This window comes from Mustela putorius, unplaced genomic scaffold (assembly GCF_011764305.1).
Source record: "Mustela putorius furo isolate JIRA1106 unplaced genomic scaffold, ASM1176430v1.1 tig00000095_pilon_pilon_pilon, whole genome shotgun sequence".
Taxonomy (NCBI): Eukaryota; Metazoa; Chordata; class Mammalia; order Carnivora; family Mustelidae; genus Mustela; species Mustela putorius.
Window position 1 is genome coordinate 36,914,051 of NW_025421280.1, and position 25,057 is coordinate 36,939,107.

Here is a 25,057-nt window from a genome sequence, read left to right on the forward strand (position 1 = left end):
GCCCGCGATTGGTGTCCCAGGAGCGGCGGCCGCCTCCCATTGGCCTGGCGGCGCCGTCCGTCACGCCGGCGGCGGGAGGGGGCGTCCCTCTCCCCCCTCGTCGTCTTCCCAGCCGCTGGGTTCCCAGAGTGCTCCGCGGCCGTGTGGAGCGAGGCCTTGTTCCCGCGTTGAGCCGCCGCCGCCGCCGCCTCCTCCTCAGCTTCAGCCTCCGCGCCAGGCCCGGCCCCGCCGCGCCATGTCGGACTACAGCACGGGAGGACCCCCGCCCGGGCCGCCGCCGCCCGCTGGCGGCGGCGGGGGAGCCGGGGGAGCCGGGGGCGCCGGGGGAGGCCCTCCGCCGGGCCCGCCGGGCGCGGGGGACCGGGGCGGCGGCGGCCCCGGCGGCGGCGGCCCGGGCGGGGGGTCGGCCGGGGGTCCCTCCCAGCCGCCCGGAGGGGGAGGCCCGGGGATCCGCAAGGACGCTTTCGCCGACGCCGTGCAGCGGGCCCGCCAGGTGAGGAGGCCGCGGGCCTGAGGGGCGCGCGCGGGCGGGGGAGGGGGCGGGGTCACGCGCGCGCGCGCGCGGGGTCGCGGGGGGGGGGCCTGAGGCCGCCGTGGGGTCACGTGGGGCTGTAGGCGGGGGCCTGGGCCGCCCAGGATGTCTCCAGTGGGCCCCCCGCGGGTGAACCCCTGCAGGGGAAAGGGGTGTCCGGGGGGTCGCCATGAACGGCCCCTGGATGTTTAGTGGCCCCGGAGGGCTGGGACTGACTTTGGGGAACCCCCCCCCTTTAGGACACCCGAGGGCGTGCTCCGCTCTCTAGGAAGCAAAGTGTCCCTCTTCCCCGGGGTGGGGGGGGAGGGTCTTGCTTTGCCCTCACCTCGCCATCAGGGCAGAGAGCTGTTTGCCCCCGACCCTGTTTGCCCGCTTCTCGGGACGGAGGAATTGTGGGAGGAAAACAGCCCTTCCTCTGGAGCCTGCACCGGGGGACCCTTGCTGCCAGAGTGGCCGAGCACTTAGGGGAAATGAGGAGGGTGGGCACAGGGGCTGGCTCTTTTTGATGCTTCCGGTGGCTGGAAAGCCTGGTCCGTGTCTTTGGGAAAGCGGGGAGGGTCCCACCAACGTGTTCTGAGGCATGATGGTAACACGGAGGTGTCACCTGCCGGTGGGACTGACCTCCTCGGCTCCCTTTGCAGCCTCCCCACGTCCCGGAGAGCAGGGGGCCTGTAGAATGGGAGAAGTTTGCTGCCCTCTCAGGAAGCTGATGGGCTGGGGGCCGGCTGAGTGCCTTTGCTATTGAGTGCTTTTCTGGGGTTGTTCCAGTGCCTCCAGGGCAGAGTGGAAGGTCCCGTTAGGTGAACACCCGGTTCCCGCCCAGTGTGGTCTGTGGCTTCCTCACCTATGGAGCAGGGTAGGGTTCTCAACTGCCCTTCATCCAGGTGCTCACCAAACTGCCTTGACAGAGAAGCAGTTGTAACGAGGCGAGTGGATGCTGTTGGCTGGGGTGGGAGTAAGTCTTATCTCAGGGGCTCTGGCTCCAGGCGTTAAAACAGGGAAAGTTGAGGGAGGTGGAAAGATGGATCCTTAGTTCACGGTTTGTGTGCCTTTGGAAAAACTTGTAATAGACCCACAAATGGACTCTGGTTTTAAGTTTGTGGGATTGGGGTTATCTGAAGTTGCCCCTCACGTGTCTGATATGTAACCTGTGTTCTCAGAAAGGGTCTTTTGTTTTGGTGGAGTGAAGGTTTTGGATGCCTTTAAGCAAAAAATTTTCCCAAAATTTGTCCAACAAATGTCAAGCTTTCAAGAAAGGAAAGTTGTGCTCTTCACCATCCCAGAAGAGCCGGGCTACAGTCACTGTTTCTGCCTCCTTCGTGGAGGCAACCCAGGGACCCTCCTGAGAGCGGATCAGTGTGGATTGGGGTCCATCTGCAAACCAACGGAAGCGCAGATCCCATCTAGAATGGGATTTGAAATTCCTGGATGACTCTTGAATGCCGAGGCCCTCGAGTAGGTTCTGAGAAGTTGATCTGAACACCAGGGAGGATTGGTTGTGGTGGTAACCTTCTGTGCTTACGATTTTGTTTCTAGATCGCAGCCAAAATTGGAGGCGACGCTGCTACCACAGTGAACAACAGCACTCCTGATTTTGGGTTTGGGGGCCAAAAGAGGCAGTTAGAAGATGGAGGTAACTGCTTGCTGGGAAGAAGGCCTGGGGGTAGAGTGAAGGTCTTTGTTTGAACATGGTCCAGCGTCAGGGGGAAGCTCACTGCCATTTGGTTTTTTCAAAGCCCAGCAGTCCCAGCTTTGTTCCTTCTCTTTGTTTGGGCTGCCATCCTGGGGTATCAGGTGGCTGAGAGGAGCAGATTGATTGTGACTAGGTCCAAGTTGTAAGTTCTCAAGATCGGTCCTCCCCTTCTGGTCGGCCTGGGAAATGCTCGCAGTTGGGTCAAGGCCCCATGTAAGTGCAGTTTGGCTGGCCCAGGGCGTGCGGCGCTGCCCACGGTGGCCAGTACCATCATTGTGGGGATCAGCCGCAACGGGCCTTACACCTGGGCCCTCCCTGACCCTGACCCCAGACTCGAATGCTGCCATCATTGCTCCTGTCATAAAGGACTTTTTTACTGTTCGGTGCTGGTGGTGGGACTGATGGATGTCTGCCCCCCTCTCCGAAGTTGGTCCGTGCTACTCTCCTGTCTTGGCTCTGATATTGGGGGTGGGGGAGGGGGGCTGTTTGCCAGGCCGCGTGGCACCAGCATTAGATTAGAGGCAGCTGTGGGTGGGTGGGTGCAGCATCTGACATTCTCTCTCTTTCACAGACCAACCGGAGAGCAAGAAACTGGCTTCCCAGGGAGACTGTAAGTCCATTGGATGATGCAGGCAGAGGGCAGCTTCAGGGTCTTAAGAGGTTTTTAGAATTTGGGAGCTAGAAGCTCTGAGCAGGTGGCACCGTTCTTAATAGAGGCTCTAGGTGCTTAGCATCTGGAGTCCATGAACTTTAGGGATCCCAGAGCCCCCTGGAGATGGAGGCAGAGCCGGTCAGATGGGCGGTGGGTTTGTCACACTCAGGCGCTCAGGGAGGTCCAGAAGCACCGTACTAAGTGCCAGCCACTCCTTGTGCATACGGGACTATGTGGGGGCCAGGGGTGTTCAGGGTCCCAGAGAGGAGCCAAGCCAATCTTTGCTTTGAATTTTCTCTCTGCAGCCATCAGTTCTCAACTTGGACCCATCCATCCTCCCCCCAGGTAAGTTGTGATTTGGAGAACACTTGCTCTCTTGTCTGTCAGCTGTCTCTGGCTTTTCTTGCTAAGTTGGGGGAGAGCTGTCTGGGGGCTGCACCGTTTCAGACCTTGTCCCCGCTACTCGCTTGGTCACAGAGAAGCCCAGGAGGCAGAAGAGCTGCCTTTGCTCCTGTGCTTGCCTGTGTGCAGGGCCCAGGAAGGGGCGGTCTGCACCCTGTTGCTGCCTGCGCTGTGGTGGGAACTTCGCAGTCGACAGCCATCTTTCTAGAAGGGCTGGGGGCCGGCCCTGGGTTTCTTGTCTGCCTTCGCAAATGCTTGATCCCAAGAACCGGTGGGGCTCGGGGTTCTTTCCTACCTTTTTGCCACCCACCCCCCATGACTCAGTGGACCTGATGTAGAAGTCTTTGTAAAGGACCACATTGTTTCTTTTTTTTGCTTCTATGAATTGCAGTGAAATTGGCTTGTTAGGGAGCTGAGGTGGAAAAGATACAAACTTTTTTTTTTTTTTTAAAGTCAAGAGATCTGAAATGATTATAGGAATTCCGTAGCCGCGTCCAAGCGTTTGCTCTTGCTCCGAGTTGGTGGGAGCAGAAATGGTTCAGGGGCCACGTTGACCCCGACCAAGCCTCTTGTGGCCTGAATGGGGAATCTGAGGCCTCGAGAGTTGAGGGGCTTGCTGTGGGGAGAGGGAGCTCTTGTCACACTCTGCTTAGGCCTGTGGGGTCTTGGTCCAGATGTGGTGGGAAGCATGGGCAGAGGCCAGTAGGCCAAGGGCCCCACAGGTCAGGGGCTTAGGCTTTGAGGGGCCTTTTCTCCTGGAGACCCTCATCTGTCTACTGCTTCTCACTCGAGACTGACTTTTATTGTCTGTTCTTGCAGGACTTCAATGACAGAAGAGTACAGGGTCCCAGACGGCATGGTGGGACTGAGTGAGTGTGGGTCGCTGCGGGGTGCCCGTTTTCTCTGCCTCTCAGGGATGTGTCCTGGGAGCCCCTGCTGGCTCAGGAGCATCTGGTGTGAAGAGGTCTACTGTCCTCGGCTCTCACCTGTTCTCTCTGGGTGGGGGGCAGGTGGGGCTCTCAGGAGGGCCAGGAAGCCCTGCCACACAGTGTTTTGAGTGCGGGGGTGCCCTCGTCCACCTCTGCATTTCCCCTTTTCCCCACCTAGTCATCGGCAGAGGAGGCGAACAGATCAACAAAATCCAGCAGGACTCAGGCTGCAAAGTCCAGATCTCTCCAGGTACGGGAGCCTGATGTGGTCAGAACGGGTGCGGGGCTGGGTGTGGGGCTGGGCTGGTCTCCTAGTACGTTCATAATCGTCCGACTGGACAGAGGCGAGAGGTTTGTATTTACTGGGCACTTTCTCTATGCCCGGCGCAGGGCAAGGTCTTGGCCAGTGCAGCACCGCGCCCTGTAGCATAGCTGCAACTTTTCTCCCTTTCGCTTTGTAGTTGGGGAAGGCTGAGGTGGGAGATGGGAGATTGAATAGAGGAAGTTTTGTTCTAGATCTTGCTCTAAAATGTTAGTTAAGTCACCATCTGAAGTGAACACCCGGCAGGAAACCAGTGGGCATGTATGAGGCTGGGAGATGCACTGGAAGGAATGGCTCTGAGGCCGGCCTGGGTTTGGATCCCAGTCTGGCGGCCCGGCTGGCAGGGGTTCCAGAGGACCGGCTCCACCGCAGCGGGGTTTGTAGACACGGTGGCAGGAGTGGCCCAGGGTTAGCATCGCCCTCTGCCTCATCCTTTTCCCCTAAGTGGTCCGGCACCGTGACTGGACGTCAGGCTTCCCAGCTGTGGTCTTGCATGGAGCAGCTCGCGGGAGTGTGACGCGGCATCACGTGGTCAGGCTGCCGCGGGCAGAAGCAGCCGTTGTTTGCTGCGCAAGTTTCCCCGTCTCGGAGGAAAGCCTTTCTCTAGTCTCCGTGGCCCCGGGCGGCACTGACCCTCTCTCTCCTCTGCAGACAGCGGCGGCCTACCTGAGCGCAGCGTGTCCTTGACAGGAGCCCCAGAATCTGTCCAGTAAGTCCCTTGACAGGGCCCGTCATCCCCTGTGACGAGGGGAGCAAGCAGAAGCTCTCTCCATCCTCTGGAAAGTTGGGGGTGACTCCGCCCAGCCCCTCAACCCTTGCCCTTGCCAAGGGCCTGTACTGATGGTTTGATTGCCCCCCGACTTTGAAGAGCTGAGAGAACCACCTGAATGGCTCCAGCCCCGGGGACAGACCCTCTTCCTCGTCATCTGTCAGACCCACGTGTGGGGTCCCCTCCTCCCCTTTGAGCCGGACGGGACTGTCAGGCCGGTGCTCTTTCGGTGTCTGAACCCCGCTCTTCCCTTCTCAGGAAAGCAAAGATGATGCTGGATGACATTGTGTCTCGGGGTCGTGGGGGGCCCCCAGGACAGTTCCACGACAATGCCAATGGGGGCCAGAACGGCACCGTGCAGGAGATCATGATCCCCGCGGGCAAGGCCGGCCTGGTCATTGGCAAAGGCGGGGAGACAATTAAGCAGCTGCAGGTGAGGGGTGGGGTGGAGGACAGAAGCTCCTCCTGCGCCTGTGTGTGCACGCCCCACCGACTGCTTTGCCAGAGCCTCTTACCCTGTGTGGTCACGCCTGCCCCCTGCGCGCACTAGCCCCACAAAGTCATTTGAAGGCTTGGCACTGACTGTCCGCATTGGTTGTAAAGGAGCGAGCGGGAGTGAAGATGATTTTAATTCAAGACGGCTCCCAGAACACGAATGTGGACAAGCCTCTCCGCATCATCGGGGACCCTTACAAAGTGCAGGTGAGAACCCCGGGAGGGGACGGGCTGTTGCAGAAGGGAGTGACAGGTAGGGCTGGAGATTTGAGTGAAGGGGGAGAGATTTTCAAGTGCGTCCTCTTGAAGTCAGCCCTGGGCTCTCACTCTCATACTGAGTTGGACAGGGTTGGACGTGAGCAGGAGGCCTAAACGTGGATCGTTCAGTTTCTTACCTGGAGAACGGGGGTGGCTGGCCATCCCTCCCTCTCAGGATGGCAGGTCAGGAGCTTAGCAGGGCTCTGCGGTGGGCTCAGCTTTGGTCCCTGAGCCCTTGGATCATGGGAGGCTTGCCCTGTGCACACCCTGCCCTGTGTGTTTGCAGCAAGCCTGTGAGATGGTGATGGACATCCTCCGGGAGCGCGACCAGGGCGGCTTTGGGGACCGGAACGAGTACGGATCCCGGATTGGCGGGGGCATTGATGTGAGTGCAGGCCTCCCGGAGTGGCGGAGGGCCACGGGGTGGGTGTGACTCGGTTCTGGTGGGCAGAGGGCACCAGAGCTGCAGGGACGAGACTTAGCTGGCCCTTCTGCGCCCTCTCTCCTCAGGTGCCGGTCCCCAGGCACTCGGTCGGGGTGGTCATCGGCCGGAGTGGAGAAATGATCAAGAAGATCCAGAACGACGCTGGCGTGCGGATACAGTTCAAGCAAGGTCAGGGGCCTGGCTGCAAAGATAAGCCGAGTGGAGAGTGGGGGGTGGCCGTGTCTTCTGGTTCAGTCCTCGGGATCGCTCTGAGGCTCCGCTGCAGAGGGCCTGGCACCAGGGAGCCCGCCGAGCCTCTGCAGTGCCTCGTCGCTCCCAGCCAGCAGCACGTGCTCTGTGTCCCTCCTTTGTGGGAGAGATCGCGAGGGGCAGGCTTTCTAAGTCCACATGGAATGTTCTCCCTTCATCACATCTCCCCATTTCCTCTTCCCCACCGAGTGGCCCGTCCCGACAGGGCAGTCGGGGTTGGATCAGATCACTCTGTCCCAACTCTGGGCTACTGCCAAGCCTCCGCGAGAGTCTCCCAAGTGGCAGGCCCATGGGGAGGAAGGACTTCTCTGTTGCTTTTCTGAGGTCTATTACCGTTCTCAGTTTCATAAAACGCATCTGTTCTGGGGGTGCCGTGTGCCGGAAGAAGCCTCAGCTGCCGCCCTGCCCTAGTTGGTCGGTTTTCTTCTCTGGAAACCCGGCCCCACTGCATTTCTCCCCCCGCGCCTCAGTCCATGGCGTGAGATGAGCGGCACTTGGAGCCTGAGATATTTCTGACACCTGGCTTGGCACGGTGTCTGCCTCGCAGAGGCGGTGTTATGGGGGTTTGGTGTTGTGCTTTTCTGTAAAATCCGTCTCCCTGTTCTCTGGATGCTGGCTTCAGACGACGGGACAGGTCCTGAGAAGATCGCTCACATAATGGGGCCCCCAGACCGGTGCGAGCACGCGGCGCGGATCATCAACGATCTCCTCCAGAGCCTCAGGGTAGGTGGCGTCAGGCTGTGATGCCGATGGGCTGTGCTGCCGACGGCCGGTGAGGTCGGAGGTAACGTGCGCGGCCCTGCAGGGGAAGTCCAGGCGCCGGGCTAAGTTTCTGCGCTCATTGCCTGTCTCCTGTCTTGCAGAGTGGTCCCCCCGGCCCACCAGGGGGTCCCGGCATGCCCCCAGGGGGCCGGGGACGAGGAAGGGGCCAAGGCAACTGGGGCCCTCCTGGCGGAGAGATGACCTTCTCCATCCCCACTCACAAGTGTGGGCTGGTCATCGGCAGAGGTGAGTCGGCCGTCGGCGCTCGGTCTCTGCGCCCCCTTCCCTGCTCTGCCTTCTCTTCACTGCCTGTGGCCCCCCACAGGCGGGGAGAACGTGAAAGCCATAAACCAGCAGACGGGCGCCTTCGTGGAGATCTCCCGGCAGCTGCCGCCCAACGGGGACCCCAACTTCAAGTTGTTCATCATCCGGGGCTCACCCCAGCAGATTGACCACGCCAAGCAGCTCATTGAGGAGAAGATTGAGGTGGGCTCAGGGAGGGGCTCTTGGGGCCCGGACCCATCTCCAGTCCCCTTCCCGCCCAGCTGACTTCGCTTCTCCTTCCTCCAGGGTCCCCTCTGCCCAGTTGGACCAGGCCCAGGGGGACCAGGCCCTGCAGGCCCCATGGGGCCCTTCAACCCTGGGCCTTTCAATCAGGGGCCACCTGGGGCTCCCCCACAGTGAGTAATTCTCAGCTTCCTGGGATTTGGGACACGGGGGTGCTGTGCTGGCAGGAAGCGCAGCGGACCCCATTTTCATTCGCCACCGAAAAGAAGTTTTGATGTCACCTGTCCAAGATGTGATCCGGCATAGCGTCCCGCATTTATAGATGCCATTTTTGTCATTATTGTTTTTTAAGATTTTATATGTTATTTGATAGCGAGAGAGGGAACTCAAGCATGGGGAGTGGGAGAGGGAGAATTCTGGGAGCCCGATGCGGGGCTCGACCCCAGGACCCTGGGATCCTGACCAGAGCTGAAGGCAGATGCTTAATGACTGAGCCACCCAGGAGCCCGCATAGATGCCATTTTTGAAAGATGTCGCAGATGTTGAGCCTCGTCTGCCGCCTAACAGGCAGACCCGTGTATGTTGAATTTGGGGGACTTGGACATCTTCACGGCAACAGCGTTTGTGTTCTTGGCATTGTTCATCTCCCGTTTCCTTGGGCGAGGGGCCCGTGACTGAGTGTACACAGTGGGCTCAGCCTGGGTCTCCTTCCTGCCAGGCACCCTTGCCCCCGCGGAGGAGTGGCCCCAGCTCACTTGTCCTGTCTTTCTTGTCCTACAGCGCGGGGGGTCCCCCTCCTCACCAGTACCCACCCCAGGGCTGGGGCAATACCTACCCCCAGTGGCAACCACCTGCTCCTCATGACCCGAGTAAGTGCGGCTGCCCGGGGAGGGGCAGGACCTGGCCGGGGTGAGGCGCGGAGGGCGGGGCTCGCTTCCGGTCCTGCGCTTCAGCCCGCTGCCCTCCTACAGATAAAGCTGCAGCCGCCGCAGACCCCAACGCCGCCTGGGCCGCCTACTACTCACACTACTACCAGCAGCCCCCAGGCCCTGTGCCCGGCCCTGCACCGGCCCCCGCGGCCCCTCCTGCCCAGGGCGAGCCCCCTCAGCCCCCACCCGCCGGCCAGTCAGACTACACTAAGGCCTGGGAAGAGTATTACAAAAAGATCGGTGAGTGCGCGGGCCCGCGCGGGGGGGCTCGAGCAAGCCCGAGGCTGGCGGGGGGCCGCCGCGTCCCCGTGCCACGCTCTGAGTTCTCGAGGCGTTCTCCTGCAGGCCAGCAGCCGCAGCAGCCCGGAGCGCCGCCGCAGCAGGACTACACGAAGGCCTGGGAGGAGTACTACAAGAAGCAGGGTGAGCTGCTGGGGCGGCAGGGCAGGGGCAGGGCCCGGCCCTCCAGCCCCCGGCCGCACTCCTCACCGGGACTCCGCTTGCCCGCAGCTCAAGTGGCCACCGGAGGGGGTCCGGGAGCGCCCCCGGGCTCCCAGCCAGACTACAGTGCCGCCTGGGCCGAATATTACAGACAGCAGGCCGCTTACTACGGACAGACCCCAGGTCCCGGCGGCCCCCAGCCTCCGCCCACACAGCAGGGACAGCAGCAGGCAAGTGGGAATTGCCACCCTCCTCCTCCTCCTTTCTCCTTCCAACCCCCGGCCACCGTCCATCCTGCCTTAGTGGGTAGCGCCGGAAATCCCTTCCCCTGCGGGGTGTGTCCTTGATGCCTGCAGCGGGGGCCGTGTGGCCAGAGGTCTCCGGGAGTCCCCGCGAGCGGGGGACGTGTGCGCTGGGTCCAGAGGTTAAACGAAGAGGCCTCCCTGCGCCGGCCCGCTTGTTCCTGTGTCACGCTGTTGCGATGCTGGGGGAAGCGCGAGACAGATACAAGGTCGAACTGTTGAACTGGTGGGTAGTCCTGGGGGTGGGGGGCAGGCCAGCAGCACAGACGTTGGTCGCCATCCTGGCTGCTAACTCGCTCACTCAAAATCTGGCCACTCGGGAAGAAAACGGATGTGTTTTCCCCTCTCTGCATTACTTTTTTGGGTTTTGTTCTTTGCATTCTTTTATTTTTAACCCCACGATCTTCCCCTTGTGTCCAAGTGACTGTGTTGCAGGCGGCCCCAGCGTGGGTCAGCCCTGGCTCTGGTGGGACTCGGGGAGCTTGCCGAGGGGACCGGCCCCAGGGCCCCTCCCGCCCCGCCTGGGCTCCGCCTCCTCTGCTCTCGCGCCTGCCTCTGTGTCCCGGTTTTGTCTGTGAAGTGGGCATGACGATCGTCGCCACCTTCCAACCTACCTCACAGGGGTGTTGTGGGGACACCGTGATCTCTGAGATTGTCATGTTGTGATGCGCCAGAGCACCTGCCTTCCTGAAGACAGAGGGCACCCCTCCTCCCTCCCAGACCCTGAGCGCGCTTCTCTCCCTCCCCCTGCTCTCCGCCTCTGCGGCCCCGCTTCTCGCCTCCTGGTCCTCCTGTCACTCTCTCTCCTCCTCCTCCATCAAGGAGCCGGTCTGACTTCAGCCGAGTCCCCGGAGCACTTGACTAGACAGTTGCAAACACATGGTTCCAGCCTGAGCTCACCACAGGCTGAGGAGCGGGGCTTCCTGGCCCCTCCTGGCCACCGCCCCCTCGTCCCCCGCCCCCCGGCCCTCCCCGGAGTGACCGATTCCTATCTCTTCCCTCTCCGCAGGCTCAGTGACTCGAATGAATGTGAACTTCTTCATCTGTGAAAATCTTTAATTTTTTTTTTTTTTTCCATTTTGTTCTGTTTGGGGGCTTTCTTGTTTTTTTTTTTTTTCCTCGTTTGTTTGGCGAGAGAGCGATGGCTGCCGTGAGGGGTGTGGGGGGAGCCCTTGTGAGTGGCTTGTTGGTCATGGCCTTGGGCGATGCTGGGCTCTCACTCTCTCGCTTATTCTGTGTGTCTCATGCTTTTTTTCTTTCAAAATTGGGATCCTTCATGTTGAGCCAGCCATAGAAGATAGAATTAAATCTCTGCCAAAAAAAAAAAAAAAAAATTTTAAATATAAAAAACACAAAAAGCAAACAAAACCTATAAAATTATATATATATATATATAAATCTCTATCCCTTCCTGAAACTGCCTCTTTCAGGGGAAGGCAATTCATTTTCTTCCTTCTGCCCTTGGCCCTCTTCATGTTTTTAAAATAAACTTTTAAAAAGGAAAAAAAGTCACTCTTGCTATTTCTTTTTTTTAGTTAGAGTTGGAACATTCCTTGGACCAGGTGTTGCTGTCACAGGCCCCTCCCCTCCCCCAGTCGAGCCCCTCCTCGGCCTCTGCTCCTCTCTCCTCCTCCCCCTGCCTCGCTCGGCTCCCCTGCAGCCCCTCCCGCCCCCCATCCCGGGACTGGTCTTGGGTTTCAACTGTTCAGGAGGACATTGAAACTGAAAACAAATTGAGAACAAAACAAAAAATTGTATGGCAGTTTTTACTTTTTATCGCTCGTTTTTAACTTCACAAATAAATGATAACAAAACCTCCCCGTGTCTGCTGGGTGCCGTCTCTCTCTCTCTCTCTCTCTCTCTCTCTCTCTCTCCCCCCCCCCCTTCCCTCCTCTCTCCCCTGCCCCCTGTAGAGTTTTGAAGCAGATGTTTGTTTGTTCTTTATAGATGTTGTAAAAGCCTGATAATGGTGATTGGAAATTACAAGCTTTGTGTTGTGTTTTTTCTTTCCTTTTTTTTCTTTTTTTTTTTTTTTTAAAGAAAAAGAATTATAAGAAAAAATAGTTTTCTTTCTGCAGGCGCATCGTGCTTTCCTAACTCCCCGACCCCCCCCCCTTTTTTTTTTTTGTTAAATAAAGTGCTTTTTGTCTAAAAACTGCGTGCTGGCCGCAGTTGTGTTTGTAGAGGAAACAAGTTGAAGAGGAACGGGTTGGCCAATAAGAGTGGGGTCTGGGCACCCCCCAAAGACTGCTCTTCTGGTGTTGCCTGGCCGAGAGGGGACTAGCAGGTTGAGCCCCAGTGGAGCCTTCTCTCATTCCATTCTCCCCTCTGGGAGCATGGGGAGCAAGACACCCAGGAGAATCTCTGGGGACAGGTGTTTCCATGGATGCAGCCTGTCCCCGCAGCCCCCCTGGGGCTGTGCACGCCTCCTGGGAGCCATGCTGGCCTTGATCCGCACCTGGCTGGGGCCTAGTCTGTCGCCGGGCCCCAAGGTGGAAACCAGGCCTCTTAGCACCAGTTCCAATGCTTGGTGGGAGCCTGTGGCCTCCAAAGGGTGAGGACAGAAGATGGGAGAGTGAACTGAGGGGCCTTCTGAGCTCTCCGGCTCAGGGCCAGTCATCTTGAGGCCCAGTATATAGTTGGAATGTGCCTTTTGGGCTCGTCGTTGAACACTAACACAGATCAGTTTTCGCCTTCAGAATCCTGGGCCCACAGACTTGAAGGGCAGCGCCAGGCAGGAGCCCACGACCACTTGTAGCTCACCCCTGTGGGTGCCACGGCCCAGGAACGGGCTGTCGGTCAGGGGTCCTGTGGGAAGCGAGTTCACGGTACAGCCCGGCCTGCCGTCGCCAAATACTGTACCTTAGTGGCGCTGCACCCTTCGGAGCCCTGTGTGGGTTCTGGGATGGGGAAGAAGGCAGAGCCCCCAGCCCCTCCGTCACTGCAGGCTTTCAACGACCGAGCAGCACTTGGCAAAAATGTTCTCTGGAGCTGCTTCTGCCAAGATCTAGAGGGGGTGGGGCAAAGGGTCAGTTCTGGGGAAGCAGGTCAGCAGGTCTCTTTATTTAAAGTGCCAGCAAAAAACCGGGAGCTGCGGTTCCTGGGCCACGCGAGTAAGGGAACAGGTGAACGGGTCAGGAAGGCCGCAGTGCGGTGTGACATGTCACTGACAGCCGGCCGGAGGGACTGGTCCTCGGAGCAGGGTGGGAGGCCGGAGGGAAGTTGCTGCCCGGCCGGGCCCTCACCCTCCCACCCCAACTTCATTGGCCAAAGCCGGTTCCACAGGACGCCCTCCTTTAGCACTCCTGCCTTCAGCGGGAGATGGGGACATCGGCAAAGTTTAATGTCTTGAAAGATGGGTCACTAGAAGAATTAAGAGAGCCCCGCTTCCCCCCTGGGCGAGGTATACAGTTGGACTTGGCTGTGGTTAACCGGTTGTCCTAAGCTTACGTTGTGCGGATACATTCTAAAATGTAGTTAATGTTGCAGTTTTGGAGACCGTCATTCTGTTCCGACCTTAAATGTCCTGGCTGTGCCCATACGGCCTGTGCCCCAACTGCCCGATGGAAGAAGTGGAATTTCCCGAACTTGCCAGTGTACGCAGTGGGGAAACCGGCCCAGAGAGGTCCAGGCTGTGGCCCATGGCATGACCCCCTGTCTTGGTCCCCTGCGGAGTTGGCTCGTGGGGAAGTGAGTGGCAGCGGGGAGGACCTACATTACAGAGCAGGTTCTTCTGCTGATAGAAGGTCAAGACCGGCTCACACAGCGTGTAGTACGTCTCCAGGCGCTGGCGGATGGCCGGCTCACAGTCATCCGCCCGGTGCTCTAGGCGGCCCCGGCGCAGCGCTCTCCGGACCATTGTTTCCATGGAGCAGTCCAACACGATGACGACGTCTGGGGCCCGGCCCACCTAGGCACCCACAAAGGGGACTGGGTGAGAAAGAGGCGAGATGCAGTGGCTCCCGGAACCCCGACCCTGAAATCAGGAGTCCAGAATTGTGCAGCCCCCCACGGGTTCATCTGATCTTTTACCTCCGAGTTGCTGTTTACATGTTTTTTGTTTTTAAAGATTTTACTTATTTGACAGACAGAGATCACAAGTAGGCGGAGAGGCAGGCAGAGAGGGAGAAGCAGGCTCCCCACCGAGCAGAGAGCCTGATGCGGGGCTCCATCCCAGGACCCTGAGATTGTGACCTGAGCCTAAGGCAGAGGCTTAACCCACTGAGCCACCCAGGTGCCCCATACATGTTTATTTTTTTGAGATAAGAGGACCTTGGCAGAGCTCAGAAATAACACAGGGAAGAGTGAAGACACCCTCACCATCCCCAGCCACCCGTTTCACCCTCCCTGGAAGCAACTCCTTCCTGGAGTTACCTCCTATTTTATTTTGTTTTGTTTTATTTATTTTATTTTATGTTTAAGACTGGCTTTATTTATTTGACAGAGAGCACAAGTAGGCAGAGTGGCAGGCAGAGGGAGAGGGAGAAGCCAACTCCACTGAGCAGGGAGCCCAACGTGGGGCTCAAGCCCAGAACCCTGAGATCACGACCTGAGTTGAAGGCAGCCAACTTAATCGACTGAGCCACCCCGGCGCCCCTAATTTAGGCATATACTATAAAGGCAAATGGGTTCCGATGTCTTTTTTCTCCTTTTTAATACAAGTGGTGAAGATACTGATTTGTCTTCGACTTCACTCAGCATAACTGGAGATGGTTCCATATCGGCTAGGAGGAAGCCCCGGTTGTTACGGTACTCTACTGTATGGATGTACCCTAACTTAGTTCTAGGCTGATGGGTATGTGGATTGAAAAATTCCTTCTAAGATGGATTTAAGCAGTCCGGATATTTCCACTGGGTAAGATACAAAAGTCCCCAACTCACAACTACCCATCCCACTGCTCTGCCCTCCCGGACTATTCTCAGGGAGACCTTTCTAGATCTCCATGGCTGTCCACTGTGAGCTCTACCTCCTACGAGTTCCTCCAGAACTTCCTTCTAAGATAGACTTCAGTGATGCATTTAAAAAAAAAAAAAAAAAATTATAGCCAAGTGGGATTCATTCCAGGAAAGCAAGGATGGTTCGATACAATTTGTTGTATTAACCTCTGAGGGAAAAGGCATATGATCATCCTCATAAACACAGAAAGGGCACTTAACAAAATCGAGCATGCATTCCTGATTTTCAAAGAGGTTAGGAATTGGGACACCTGGGTGGCGCAGTGGTTAAGCCTCTGCCTTCGGCTCAGGTCATGATCCCTGGGTCCTGGGATCGAGCCCTGCTTCAGGCTCTCTGCTCAGCAGGGAGCCTGCTTCGTCCTCTCTCTCTGCCTGCCTTTCTGCCTACTTGTATTCTCTGTCAAATAAATAAATGAATAAATCTTTAAACATTTTTTTTAAAAAGAGGTTAGGAATTGATAAATATCTTCACCAGAATCTTAATGGAAATTTGCTTTCCCGCTGAAGTTGGAAACAAGACAAAATTGCCCACTCCTGCTCCTATGACTTAGTAGGGTATGAGAAGATCAGCTAAAGCAATGAGATAAAAGAAATCACTTTGAGAAACCTGGGTTTGAAAGAAGGGAGGTAGAACTATGTGTGTTTGCAGGTAATGTGATTCCATTTCTGGAAAACACAAGAAAATCAATAGATAAACCTGTATGGACTTCAGAGAATTTGATAAAATATTTGCTAAAAATAAAAGGATATTGCATTAACTGACAGAGGTGAGCAGCCTACATGTATACAGAAACCACCAGTTAGAAAAGAAGGCCCTGTTGAGAACAGCAACAAAATGAAAAGTAACAAGCTCAGGCAAAACTTTTCCAAAAATAGGCCAAGTCTTAAGGACGATCTTTAAGGAAAACTTGGATAAGGTGACCCCTGAATAACCCAAAGGAGACTTGAACAAAAGAAAGATATAAATGTGCCTGGAGAGGAAGACCACATCATAAAGATAAGAGTTCCTAAATCAGCTTGTAATTTCAACATGATAACATATTTTTTAGTTGAATTGGTCGACTCTAACATTTGTATACAAAAACAAGCGGGGATGCCCAGGAGAACCTAGGCAAAGAAAACCAGTGGCTGGTAGGGGTGGGAGAGGCAATATTGAACCCTAACAGATATTAAAACCTAATAAATTTGCCATAACTAAAACAGCAGGGCACAGGGGGACAGACAGACCCCGGAACAGAGTAACATCCAGAAATTGACCCAAGTGAATATGGAAAGTTGTTACATGGTGTGGGTGGTATCCCAAATAAATGGGGGAAAGGACAACCTTTCAACTGGATGATTCTGGAACAACTGGATCCTGATTGGAAAAAGGTTAAATTGAACTCTTAGCTCATTCCAAAAACTAGGATACGTCCCAAATGGATCAGAGATATCCATGTAAGAAAGGTCAAACAAGTACTAAATAAACCATGAGTAGAGTCCCTTATAAGCCTAGCATTTGGGGAGGGGTGATCTTAAAATTTAGAAGAAATAACAAAATATGATAAATTTGATTAAAAACTAAAGCTTTTGCATGATAAAAAGACACCATAAAGCAAACTCAATAGATAACTGACAAAGCGGTGGGGGAAAGATTTGCAAACCATACCGCAAAGTGCTAATAGCCCTAATATGTAAAGAGTTCCTAGAAATCAAGAAGAGACCAACAATCTTTAAGGAAAAAAAAATAAATCTAAATATAAAAAGCGCACAGAAGAAATAAAAATGGCCCTTAAGCTTTGGGGAAGATGTTCGACCTCACCCATAGTAAAAGAAAGGCCCATTTCAAACAACCCCAAAACACCATTTCACACCCAAGCAGAGTGACAAACATTCAGAAGTGTGGCAGCATCCTCTGCTGGTGTGGGTGTGTTGGTGGCAATGCAAAACAAAGACCATGGTGGGAGCTAGCAGGATGACCCACATGTTTCTCTTTCATCTGACACACCCACTCCAAAGGACCTATCATAAAGATATTAAAAAATACAACATGCCACGCACAGGTCACTTTGTGTGGCATTACTTGTAGTGACACAAGACTGCCAACAGCTTATGGTCTACCAATAATATGTTGTTTGACAGTTTATGTCTCTGGGGGAACAGCTAGTTAGACAATGGCAGTGTCACACCATGGACCAGAAAGGGAACCGGGAAGTCTTTGATGCCAACAGGAGAGCTGTAGGATACACTGTTAATTTTTTTTAAATTTTATTTATTTATTTGACGGAGAGAGAGAGAGATCACAATTAGGAGAGCAGCAGGCAGGTGTGGGGGAAGCAGGCTCCCTGCTGAGCAGAGAGCCCAATGCGGGGCTCGATCCCACGACCCTGAGATCATGACCTGAGCCAAAGGCAGAGGCTTAACCCACTGAGCCACCCAGGCGCCCCTGCAGGATATACTGTAAAGTTAAAAAGAAAAAAAAAATGAAGACAAGTATATACAGAATGCTAGATTTTGTGTGAGGAGGATCTCTCTCTCTCTCTCTCACACACACACACACACACACACACACACACACACACTTCCTTTATATTTGCACAATGAAACACCAGAAGGACAAACCCAAAACTAATGAAAATGATTGCCTCTGGGGGGTTGGGGACAGACAGGAATGGCTGGAAACAAGCTTTCTCCCGCACACCTTTTTCTGTGGCGCTGACTTTGGAATCATTAAGTAATATGCAAATTTAAAAGTTAAATTTAACAAAGCAATCCCTAAATATCCCAAACCAAACCGAAACAAATGTACCCAACTGGGTGTTATCGTCATCATAACTATGCAGAGAAAATGATTATTTGGGGCCGCTCGGTGTTTTTAGTGTACGTCCACAGGGAGGAATTGTATAAGGAAAATCGGAGCTGCCGGGAAATCTTAAACTTCCCTCGTTTTGTTCTTAGTCGTTAATATGGGTATATTCCTTGGAAACGCTCCTACAAATGATGGAATCATGCAAATGACCGCGTTCGTGGTTTTAGGGAAAAAGAAGGAGGCTCGGTCATGGTGTGAACTAGAAACATCAGTATGAACTTGTTATTTTTTTTCTACTTTTTTTTTTTTTTTTACTTTTTCCACAAGTTTGTGCTTTCCAACTCTGTCCCCTGGAAAGGCCTGGAAACGATGACAACTCAGTGGCAACTGGGGGCCACTGTGAAAGAGGGCTCCTTTGAGGCCCAGCCAGTTCTGGGATTCAGCAGGAAGTGAGAAAGGTGGGGGCGGGAAGTCGGCCAGAAATCGAGAGGGCAGGGGTGGGGATGGGAGGGGAAGGTGGCTGTGTTAGAGGCCACGTGTGTCAGCGGGAAAGGGTGCCCCCGGCCACCGATGTGACAGCCCGCTCGAGGGCAGCGACAAAAGACCCGTGAGTTCCTAGTGATGAAAGAGAACAAAACAAACGAAGGCAAAAATGACCAACGTCGTGGTCGCCGTTAGAAGGAACCAGAACACCAACGCCTTCCTCTGAAAAGCGGCCTTCGTGGAGGAAGGGATTAAGCTTCTCTCCCACCTGTCTGGTAGAAACCGTGTTTCCAGGGGCGCCTGGGTGGCTCATTGGGTTAAAGCGTCTGCCTTCGGCTCAGGTCATGATCCCAGGGTCCTGGGATGGAGCCCCGCATCGGGCTCTCTGCTCAGCAGGGAGCCTGCTTCCTCCTCTCTCTCTGCCTGTCTCTCTGCCTACTTGTGATCTCTGCCTGTCAAATAAATAAATGAAATCTTAAAAAAAAAAAAAAACAACAACAACCGTGTTTCCGGAGAATCCAACAGCCCTCGATGAGGACAGAGATTTCTTCTTTAGGGAAGAATGCCCGTTCATCAATGCGGGAACATTGATTTATCAAACATCCTATCGAGTTATAGGAAATCTAGCAGAGAGAGGAACGTGGTCCACAACCCTTCGCAATCAGCGACAACCAGGCTGTGCGAGATAGAGAGACCCGGAGACGCGGCTTCTTCGGTAAACACGAGGGCCAGGAAAGCAGTAGCAGCGGGGTTGGGAGGAGCGCCCGCGGGTGACAGGGAGCGCCAGGCCCTAGTGACCTGCGGCGGGGTTGGCCTTATCTCAGTCCTCGTTAGAGCCAGACGTCAGAAGACAAAGATTTTGAAGATGTTCACGCAAATCTGAAGATCATTTGAGGACAGGACAGATACTAACCCGCGCAGGATAAGGGGAAGTGTTTGGAAAATGTATACTGAAATATTCAAGGGTTAACACACACGCACACACACACACACACACGCACAACGTACTGAACCTGCATCCGAGCGGCGGCAGTGAACGTCGTCGCGAGTGCAGCGCCTGCGAAGCATGGAGAGACGACTCGGGAACTCCGCGAGGCAGGAAGCCCCTGGGCAAGCCCGAGCGCGACCCAGGCCCTCCAGTGAGTCAAAGGGATGCGAGCGGGGCTGACCACCTGGCTTGGGTTAGGAGACAACGAGTGAGGCGTGACCCTCGTTTTCTTTGCAAATCTAACCGGAGGGAAGCCAAAGAGACGTTCTTCAGGCACTGGGAAAACCGAGAGGTGGCCTGGACACCGGACGGTCTCGAGGCAAGATTGTTAACCATGTCGGGAGTGTCGCGGGGAGGGAGACCCCAGAACGGGACCTGGAAGCTGCTTTAAACGCACAGTCGGCAACCGCAACAAGACTTCTTTTGTGTGCAGGGTTTTTTTTTTCTCTTTTTAAGATTTTATTTATTTATTTGACAGACAGAGATCACAAGTAGGCAGAGGCAGGCAGAGAGAGAGAGAGGAGGAAGCAGGCTCCTTGCTGAGCAGAGAGCCCGATGTGGGGCTCGATCCCAGGACTCTGGGATCATGATCTGAGCCGAAGGCAGACGCTGAACCCACTGAGCCCCCCCCCCCCCGCCACCGCGCCGATGACAGGGCGTTTTCGCGCAGATAAAGCCAGCGTGGCCAACCCTGGATGATGGTTTGATTGGGGACAGGGTGATCCTTTAGATCGTTCCCATTGTGTGCGTGATTGAAACCTGGCACCAGAGAGACACCCAAAATTGGAAGCCTTGCGCACACGCGTGCATAAGCCCCTCCTCTTCCTGGCGAGGATGGTGAACAGGACGCGGGCGCCTTCATTTCTCTTGGGTGCTTCTGAGCACGAGGCCTCGTGGGGTCAACGTCCACAGACAAGTCTCTACGTCACGGTCAGCGCTGTTCCTTAAGACACGGACTTCACCCAATTCCTTTTTTCTACATTTTGCCAGGCGGGGAGGGGAGCAATGAGAGACACTTCGGGAAATGGAAAAAGAGAGCTTCACTTGCTCCGGGAGAACTAACATCAATTACACAGTGACCCTGACAGCCTGGTGACCGTGCCGGACGGCCACGGAATAGGACGTCACCCCCTGTAGGGAACGGAGGTGAAGGGCGCAGGGCCATTTCCCGCAAGGTTCTGATTAACAAAAAGTTTTAACAAATACACAATTACTTAAAAATCCTCTGAACAGGGGAGTCTTCCTGCAGGTGGCACTTTGGGGAGAAACACGCACCCAGAGAAACAGACCTCCCGTGTCTGGGCGTTTCAGGGTGACTGGCCACGGATGCTCCAACCACATCCAACCTTGACGATACTCCTTGGAGCTGCAGGGGGTCATCTGGTCTCCCTCGCCCCAGCTTGAGCCGAGTGCTTCCCGGTGGGGAGTCCCCACGTGCTTATTCGACATAGGCCACCCACCCTGGGACCTCGGTCCCCTTTAGCGGTGCTCTCAGACAGGTGCACAGGGGACCGAAGCAATCTTGGAAACAGACCAGAAACTGTCTCAGGAATCAGCCTTCCCCGTGTCCCCGATGTGGGGAGACGCCGGTAGCACGTCTGTCCACATTCACCAATGAGGACCCTGAGGCTTGGGAGGCTGAGTCGGAGGTGGAGCAAGTGACCGAGTGGGACCTGAGGGCCAGTCTCACTGGCTCCAAACCCACATCAGCATCAGAGACCGCCCTAAGACAGAGCTGCAGCCCAGCGGGGTGGGGGCATGAAGGGCCGAGCTGGGTGCCTCCGGGGACACCTGGCTCAGACCTAAGGCAGGGGCCCACAGGGTCCACAAAGGCTGAAGGGGCAGGGCAGCTCTCAGAGATCTAGAAAATTCCCCACAAAGAAAATGCACTCTCCTAACACAGACCCCAATATATTGCCTTTTTTTTTTCACATCTGGCAGCCACATGGGCACAAGAGGAAAAGTACATGTTCTGTTCCTCTTAGCACAGAAGCACAGCACAAGCACAATCCTACGTGGCAGGTGGCGCTCGGCCTCCATGACAGAGAGGCAACCCTCCACCGGAGGAAGGGGGAGCCCAACACGAGGCACAGAAGGGTCCCGCGCTGATGTGGTGAAAAATCTAGGCCTCAGAACCAGCTGCCAGGGCCCGAGGAAGGCCGGCGCCCACCACCTGAATTGCACGACCCTGCACGAGTCGCCCGATCCCTCTGTAAAAAAGCAGGACGCTAATGGTGCAAGAGACGTTTTTCTGGAATGTTCCAAAAGATCAGAGCTCCTCCGCGTAGTGTCAAGAATAGTGCGGGGCCCAGGACAAAGCTCAGGATGCGTTCACACTGCTGTTGCCATGGGGACGCGCAGGGCCTATGCCTGCCAAGCGGGGAGATTTTCAAGGGAAGCAGGAGTTCTGAGGCAGCATCTCCTAAGTCTCGAAGGTTGGCCACTACTTCAGGGAAAAAGTCTTGAAAACCTGTAGAGTGCAAACCGAACCCATCAGGGGGCCACGTGGGGCCCGAGGGTCAGGAGTGCGCAGCTTCTGTCCCCAGGCCTTGTGGCATTCGCTGAGCTGGCCTGGAGGGCCGGGGCCTACCAGGGGCCGGGTGCTGGCCCAGGGCTGATGGGGACAGAGAGACTCACAAGCCTGGCCTTTGCCCTCAGAGTGCCCAGACCGGGAGAGGGAGCCCAATATTTGCCCTGCAAGTCATTTCGAATTGCTCCCAAGCAGGTGCGGCCAAAGGGCAGGGCCCCACCTCTTCCAGCCCCAGGAGACGTCTTTGAAAGCATTTCGACCCAATCCAGCAAGTTCCAGAAAAGCCTGGAGGCTGACAACCTGCCACAGTTTCTCTCATCCCCGCTCAGCCGTTTCCAGACACTCCTGTTGGCATGTGTGGCTGCTGAGGTGTGTGGAGGGGCCTTATCCTGAAGTCAGACCGCGGGCGTGCAGGGGGAGCCTGGAGAGAGGTAGCCCGGCTTGCCAGCGCCCGCTGCCTCCTGCTGGCACAGCTCAGCTGTCCCATGTCCTCGCTTCAAGGAAGCCAACCCAAACAGCCCCCTGTGGCCCTCTAGGATGTTATTCTGTCTCTCGCTTTTCACTGTGTTTACCGCTGCCAGAAATGTCTCTGTTTTGTTCAGCCAGTCACGCATTGGTCACTGCCCATCTGTTGGCATCCTAAGAGCAGGGACTGAGTCTGTCTCGTGAACACCTAAGGACACAGCCTGTTCTCACGCTACCTGGAGACAGGTGGTTACATATATAGATGAATTATTCAACCATGCTTCATCCTCATGGCCCAGACATGAGGCTAAACCCACATGCCACTCATTTGCCCATCATTTATGTACAGAAAGATATTAACTTTGGGGCGCCTGGGTCCCTCAGAGGGTTAAAGCCTCTGCCTTCGGCTCAGATCATGATCCCAGGGTCCTGGGATCGAGACCCTCATCGGGCTCTCTGCTCGGTGGGGAGCTTGCTTCTCCCTCTCCCTCTGCCTGCCTCTCTGCCTACTTGTGATCTCTGTCTGTCAAATAAATAAATAAAATCTTAAAAAAAAAAAAAGGTATTAATATGACTTTGTCCTGGCCAGCTCACCAGCTATCCACCCAGGTTCTAGAAGCTTCCAGCAATCTCCCAGCTGTCCCTTGACCATATAAAACGCCCTTACCCCCTCGCCATCTCCTCCGTTCCCGAGGCCCACCCCGCCTGGACTCCGTCCCAGGTGGGGAGGGAGGCGTAGTTTCACACCTCACCACACACTCACACAGCCCGGGGTCACTCACAATGCGCTCGAACTCCTTGGCCTGCCTCAGCTCCCGCGGGAAGCCATTGATGAGGAAGCCCCGGCTCTCCGGGTGAGATAACATGGCGTTGCTGATCATGTCTAGGATGATGCCCTGGGAAGGAAAGAGGTGGCGGATTCAGTGCCCCAGTTTCCCTCACCTACACAGCCACATTGTCAAGTTCTCGTCCCTGGTCTGGACTTCAGGTACCTGCCCTGTCCGGGGCCAGGGTTCCGGGTCCTCCCTGGTGCCCTGGGGCCACTCTGACGCACGAAGCCCATCTACTGGGCCAACAGCTACCGTGTGCCCAACTTTGTGAGGCTTCGTTTACTTATTGCTGCCATCTTACAGGTAGGGACGGGGGTGACCTTCATTTTACAGGTGAGGAAACAGGTACAGAAGGGGCTGGTGATACAGATGCCCAAGGTCACGAGAGGAATGAGTACTAGCAAACTTTCCCCAGTGCTTGTGAAGTCTTGGGCACTTTGCTACGAGCTTGATAGGAATGACGTCAGCCAACTCTGGCTACAGACTCCTGCTGTGGGTCCAGCTGGCCCCCCCTTTTTACAGCTGAGGACATGGAGACCCAGGGCACCAAGGCAGTGGCCAGGCCAGGAGCCATGGCCTTCTGGGCCTATCTGCTTCTACAGGGCTTCCAGGGAAACTCCTTCTTATGTGCCCCTTCTTCTTCCCTCTGCCCCCCGGAGCCTGTGAGCTCTCACCGTAGGCACCAGGAGCCCCTGCAGCATGATGTCATGGATCTTCCGGCCCCGCCGGGTACTGCGTTGGGCCTCCTGCCGCAGCAGCTGGCCCAGCCCCACATGGCAGAGGCCATATTTGGTTGCCATGTTCTTGCACTGTGTCCCTTTGCCACAAGCCGGGCCGCCCATCATGAAGATGATCAGGGGGGACCTGAGGATGTCTGGGTGGGGGGAGCGGGGAAGAGGTGGAGAGAGGGTTTGGCGCCTGCAGGGGCCAGCATGCACCGATGTGACTGGGTCCACCACCAAATGTGTGTCCCTGGGTGAGTGACACTGGACTTGGGTCTCCTGACATATCCGCTTTTGCCCCAGGATGGCATCTGGGGGTCCATAGCCCCCAATGGTATATCTAGACAAGGCATGCCGTCAGTGCTGCTGTGGGTCACTGTGAAGCAGATACGAACCCGAGCAGGCCAGGCCCTCTGCACACAGGATCTCCTTGAAGAATCTCAATGACTCTACCAGCCCACTTCCCAGTTAAAGAAACAGGCTCAGAGCGGGCGCAGGCTCGCCCATCCTCCAGACCGTCCCACACCACCCTCCTCTTCCTCCGCTTTGGTCCAGCCCCAGTGGCCCCTTCTGTCCCTTGAACTTGTCAAACTCAACCCTCTCTTGCTGCTCCCCCTGCCTGGTAATTCCCCCCTCCACGGCTTTCAGGTCACAGCCCAGCCATCCTGCTTTCTCTAAGAGCCTCCCGCCCCATCATTCCAACCCAGAGCCCCACGTCTTCCACAGCAGCAGCCATGAACAGCAATGATTCTGCCTGTTCACTTGTTCTTGTCTGTCTTCCCTGCCCGCCTCTGTACTCCAGGAGGGCAAGGAGGATTTCTGTCTTGCTGGCCCTCGTGCCTCTACTACGGGGCACAGTTTCTGATGTGCTGGCGTGGGTGATGAGTACATGAACGTGGCAGCTACCAGGCATGACCATGGCGTGCAGCCCTTTATAATGCAATGTTGGGTGCCTTGCTTCCCTCCCCCTCTGTTTAGTGAATCCCTAGGCAACCCCACAGGGCCCAGCTTAAACCTCCCCTCTTCCTCCAGCCCTCGGAGCCGGTTCCTCTTTCCCTGTGACAGCCCTGTTCCCTCCTGCCCGTAGATGCCGATTTCTGAGACTGTCTCCCTCACTACACTGTCATCTCCAGGAGGCCGGGGCGCTCGTCGGACACATTGACCGCGTTGTGCCCAGAGTGGATCGAAGCACGGCTGATCCTTGCGCATGTGCAGTTGTGTTCCTGTGATGGGTGGGGGGGGAGGGGGATGTGTGCACACTGGACTTGGGGTGTGCGGCACCTGCACCTCCCTCATGCCCCTCACAGCCTCCTTCCTGCCCCCGGTGAGCCAGCCACCCCCGCGACGTTACCCTTCTCCTGGGGTCTCAGGGCCCTGCCCTTCTGGGGCAGCTTGGACGTCCACAGACCCATCCCACCAGCCGCTCGTCGGGGGTCGCGCCCCATGCCCACCCAGCCCTGACTCCTGCTAGCTCGGCTCAACGTCACAAGGGCCCGATCATTGGCGAGGTGGTGAAGTCTCCCCGGGGCAGAAGGAGGAAATGAACCCAAAGAGGCTCAGGTGGCGCGGCAGCCGCGAGCTGCACAAGAGGCCTCGGTCGCTATGGTG

The 25,057-nt window shown here is 56.0% G+C and overlaps 2 protein-coding genes across 7 annotated transcripts; one reads left to right on the forward strand and one right to left on the reverse strand.

Annotated features, from left to right (window-relative positions):
• Positions 1-111: 111 nt before the first annotated feature.
• On the forward strand, positions 112-11,505 carry LOC101685478 (KH-type splicing regulatory protein). 4 transcript variants are annotated; one of them, XM_045085567.1, is made up of 20 exons: positions 112-493; positions 2,069-2,165; positions 2,797-2,835; positions 3,183-3,222; positions 4,099-4,148; positions 4,387-4,458; positions 5,182-5,239; positions 5,558-5,732; positions 5,903-6,001; positions 6,339-6,437; positions 6,563-6,665; positions 7,369-7,469; positions 7,610-7,754; positions 7,834-7,994; positions 8,079-8,188; positions 8,796-8,884; positions 8,987-9,184; positions 9,290-9,367; positions 9,455-9,615; positions 10,697-11,505. In XM_045085567.1, the coding sequence occupies exons 1-20, from the start codon at positions 236-238 to the stop codon at positions 10,703-10,705; spliced, it is 2,142 nt and encodes a 713-aa protein (XP_044941502.1). In that variant the 5' UTR covers positions 112-235; the 3' UTR covers positions 10,706-11,505. The 4 variants fall into 4 exon arrangements, with proteins under 4 accessions (XP_044941502.1, XP_044941499.1, XP_044941505.1 ...); XM_045085570.1 differs by having other exon boundaries at positions 115-251; positions 393-493; positions 9,455-11,505; XM_045085572.1 differs by having other exon boundaries at positions 181-251; positions 397-493; positions 9,455-11,505.
• Positions 10,775-25,056, reverse strand: LOC101688921 (adenylate kinase isoenzyme 1). 3 transcript variants are annotated; one of them, XM_045085650.1, is made up of 6 exons: positions 24,801-25,056; positions 23,402-23,601; positions 22,680-22,793; positions 13,450-13,597; positions 12,550-12,694; positions 10,775-10,998 (listed from the first exon to the last, which is right to left on the reverse strand). In XM_045085650.1, exons 1-5 carry the CDS (start codon positions 24,892-24,894, stop codon positions 12,639-12,641), a joined length of 612 nt encoding a protein of 203 aa, XP_044941585.1. In that variant the 5' UTR covers positions 24,895-25,056; the 3' UTR covers positions 10,775-10,998; positions 12,550-12,638. The 3 variants fall into 3 exon arrangements, with proteins under 3 accessions (XP_044941585.1, XP_044941577.1, XP_044941589.1); XM_045085642.1 differs by having other exon boundaries at positions 13,403-13,597; positions 24,801-25,054; XM_045085654.1 differs by having other exon boundaries at positions 13,403-13,597; positions 24,901-25,052.
• Position 25,057: the final 1 nt, after the last annotated feature.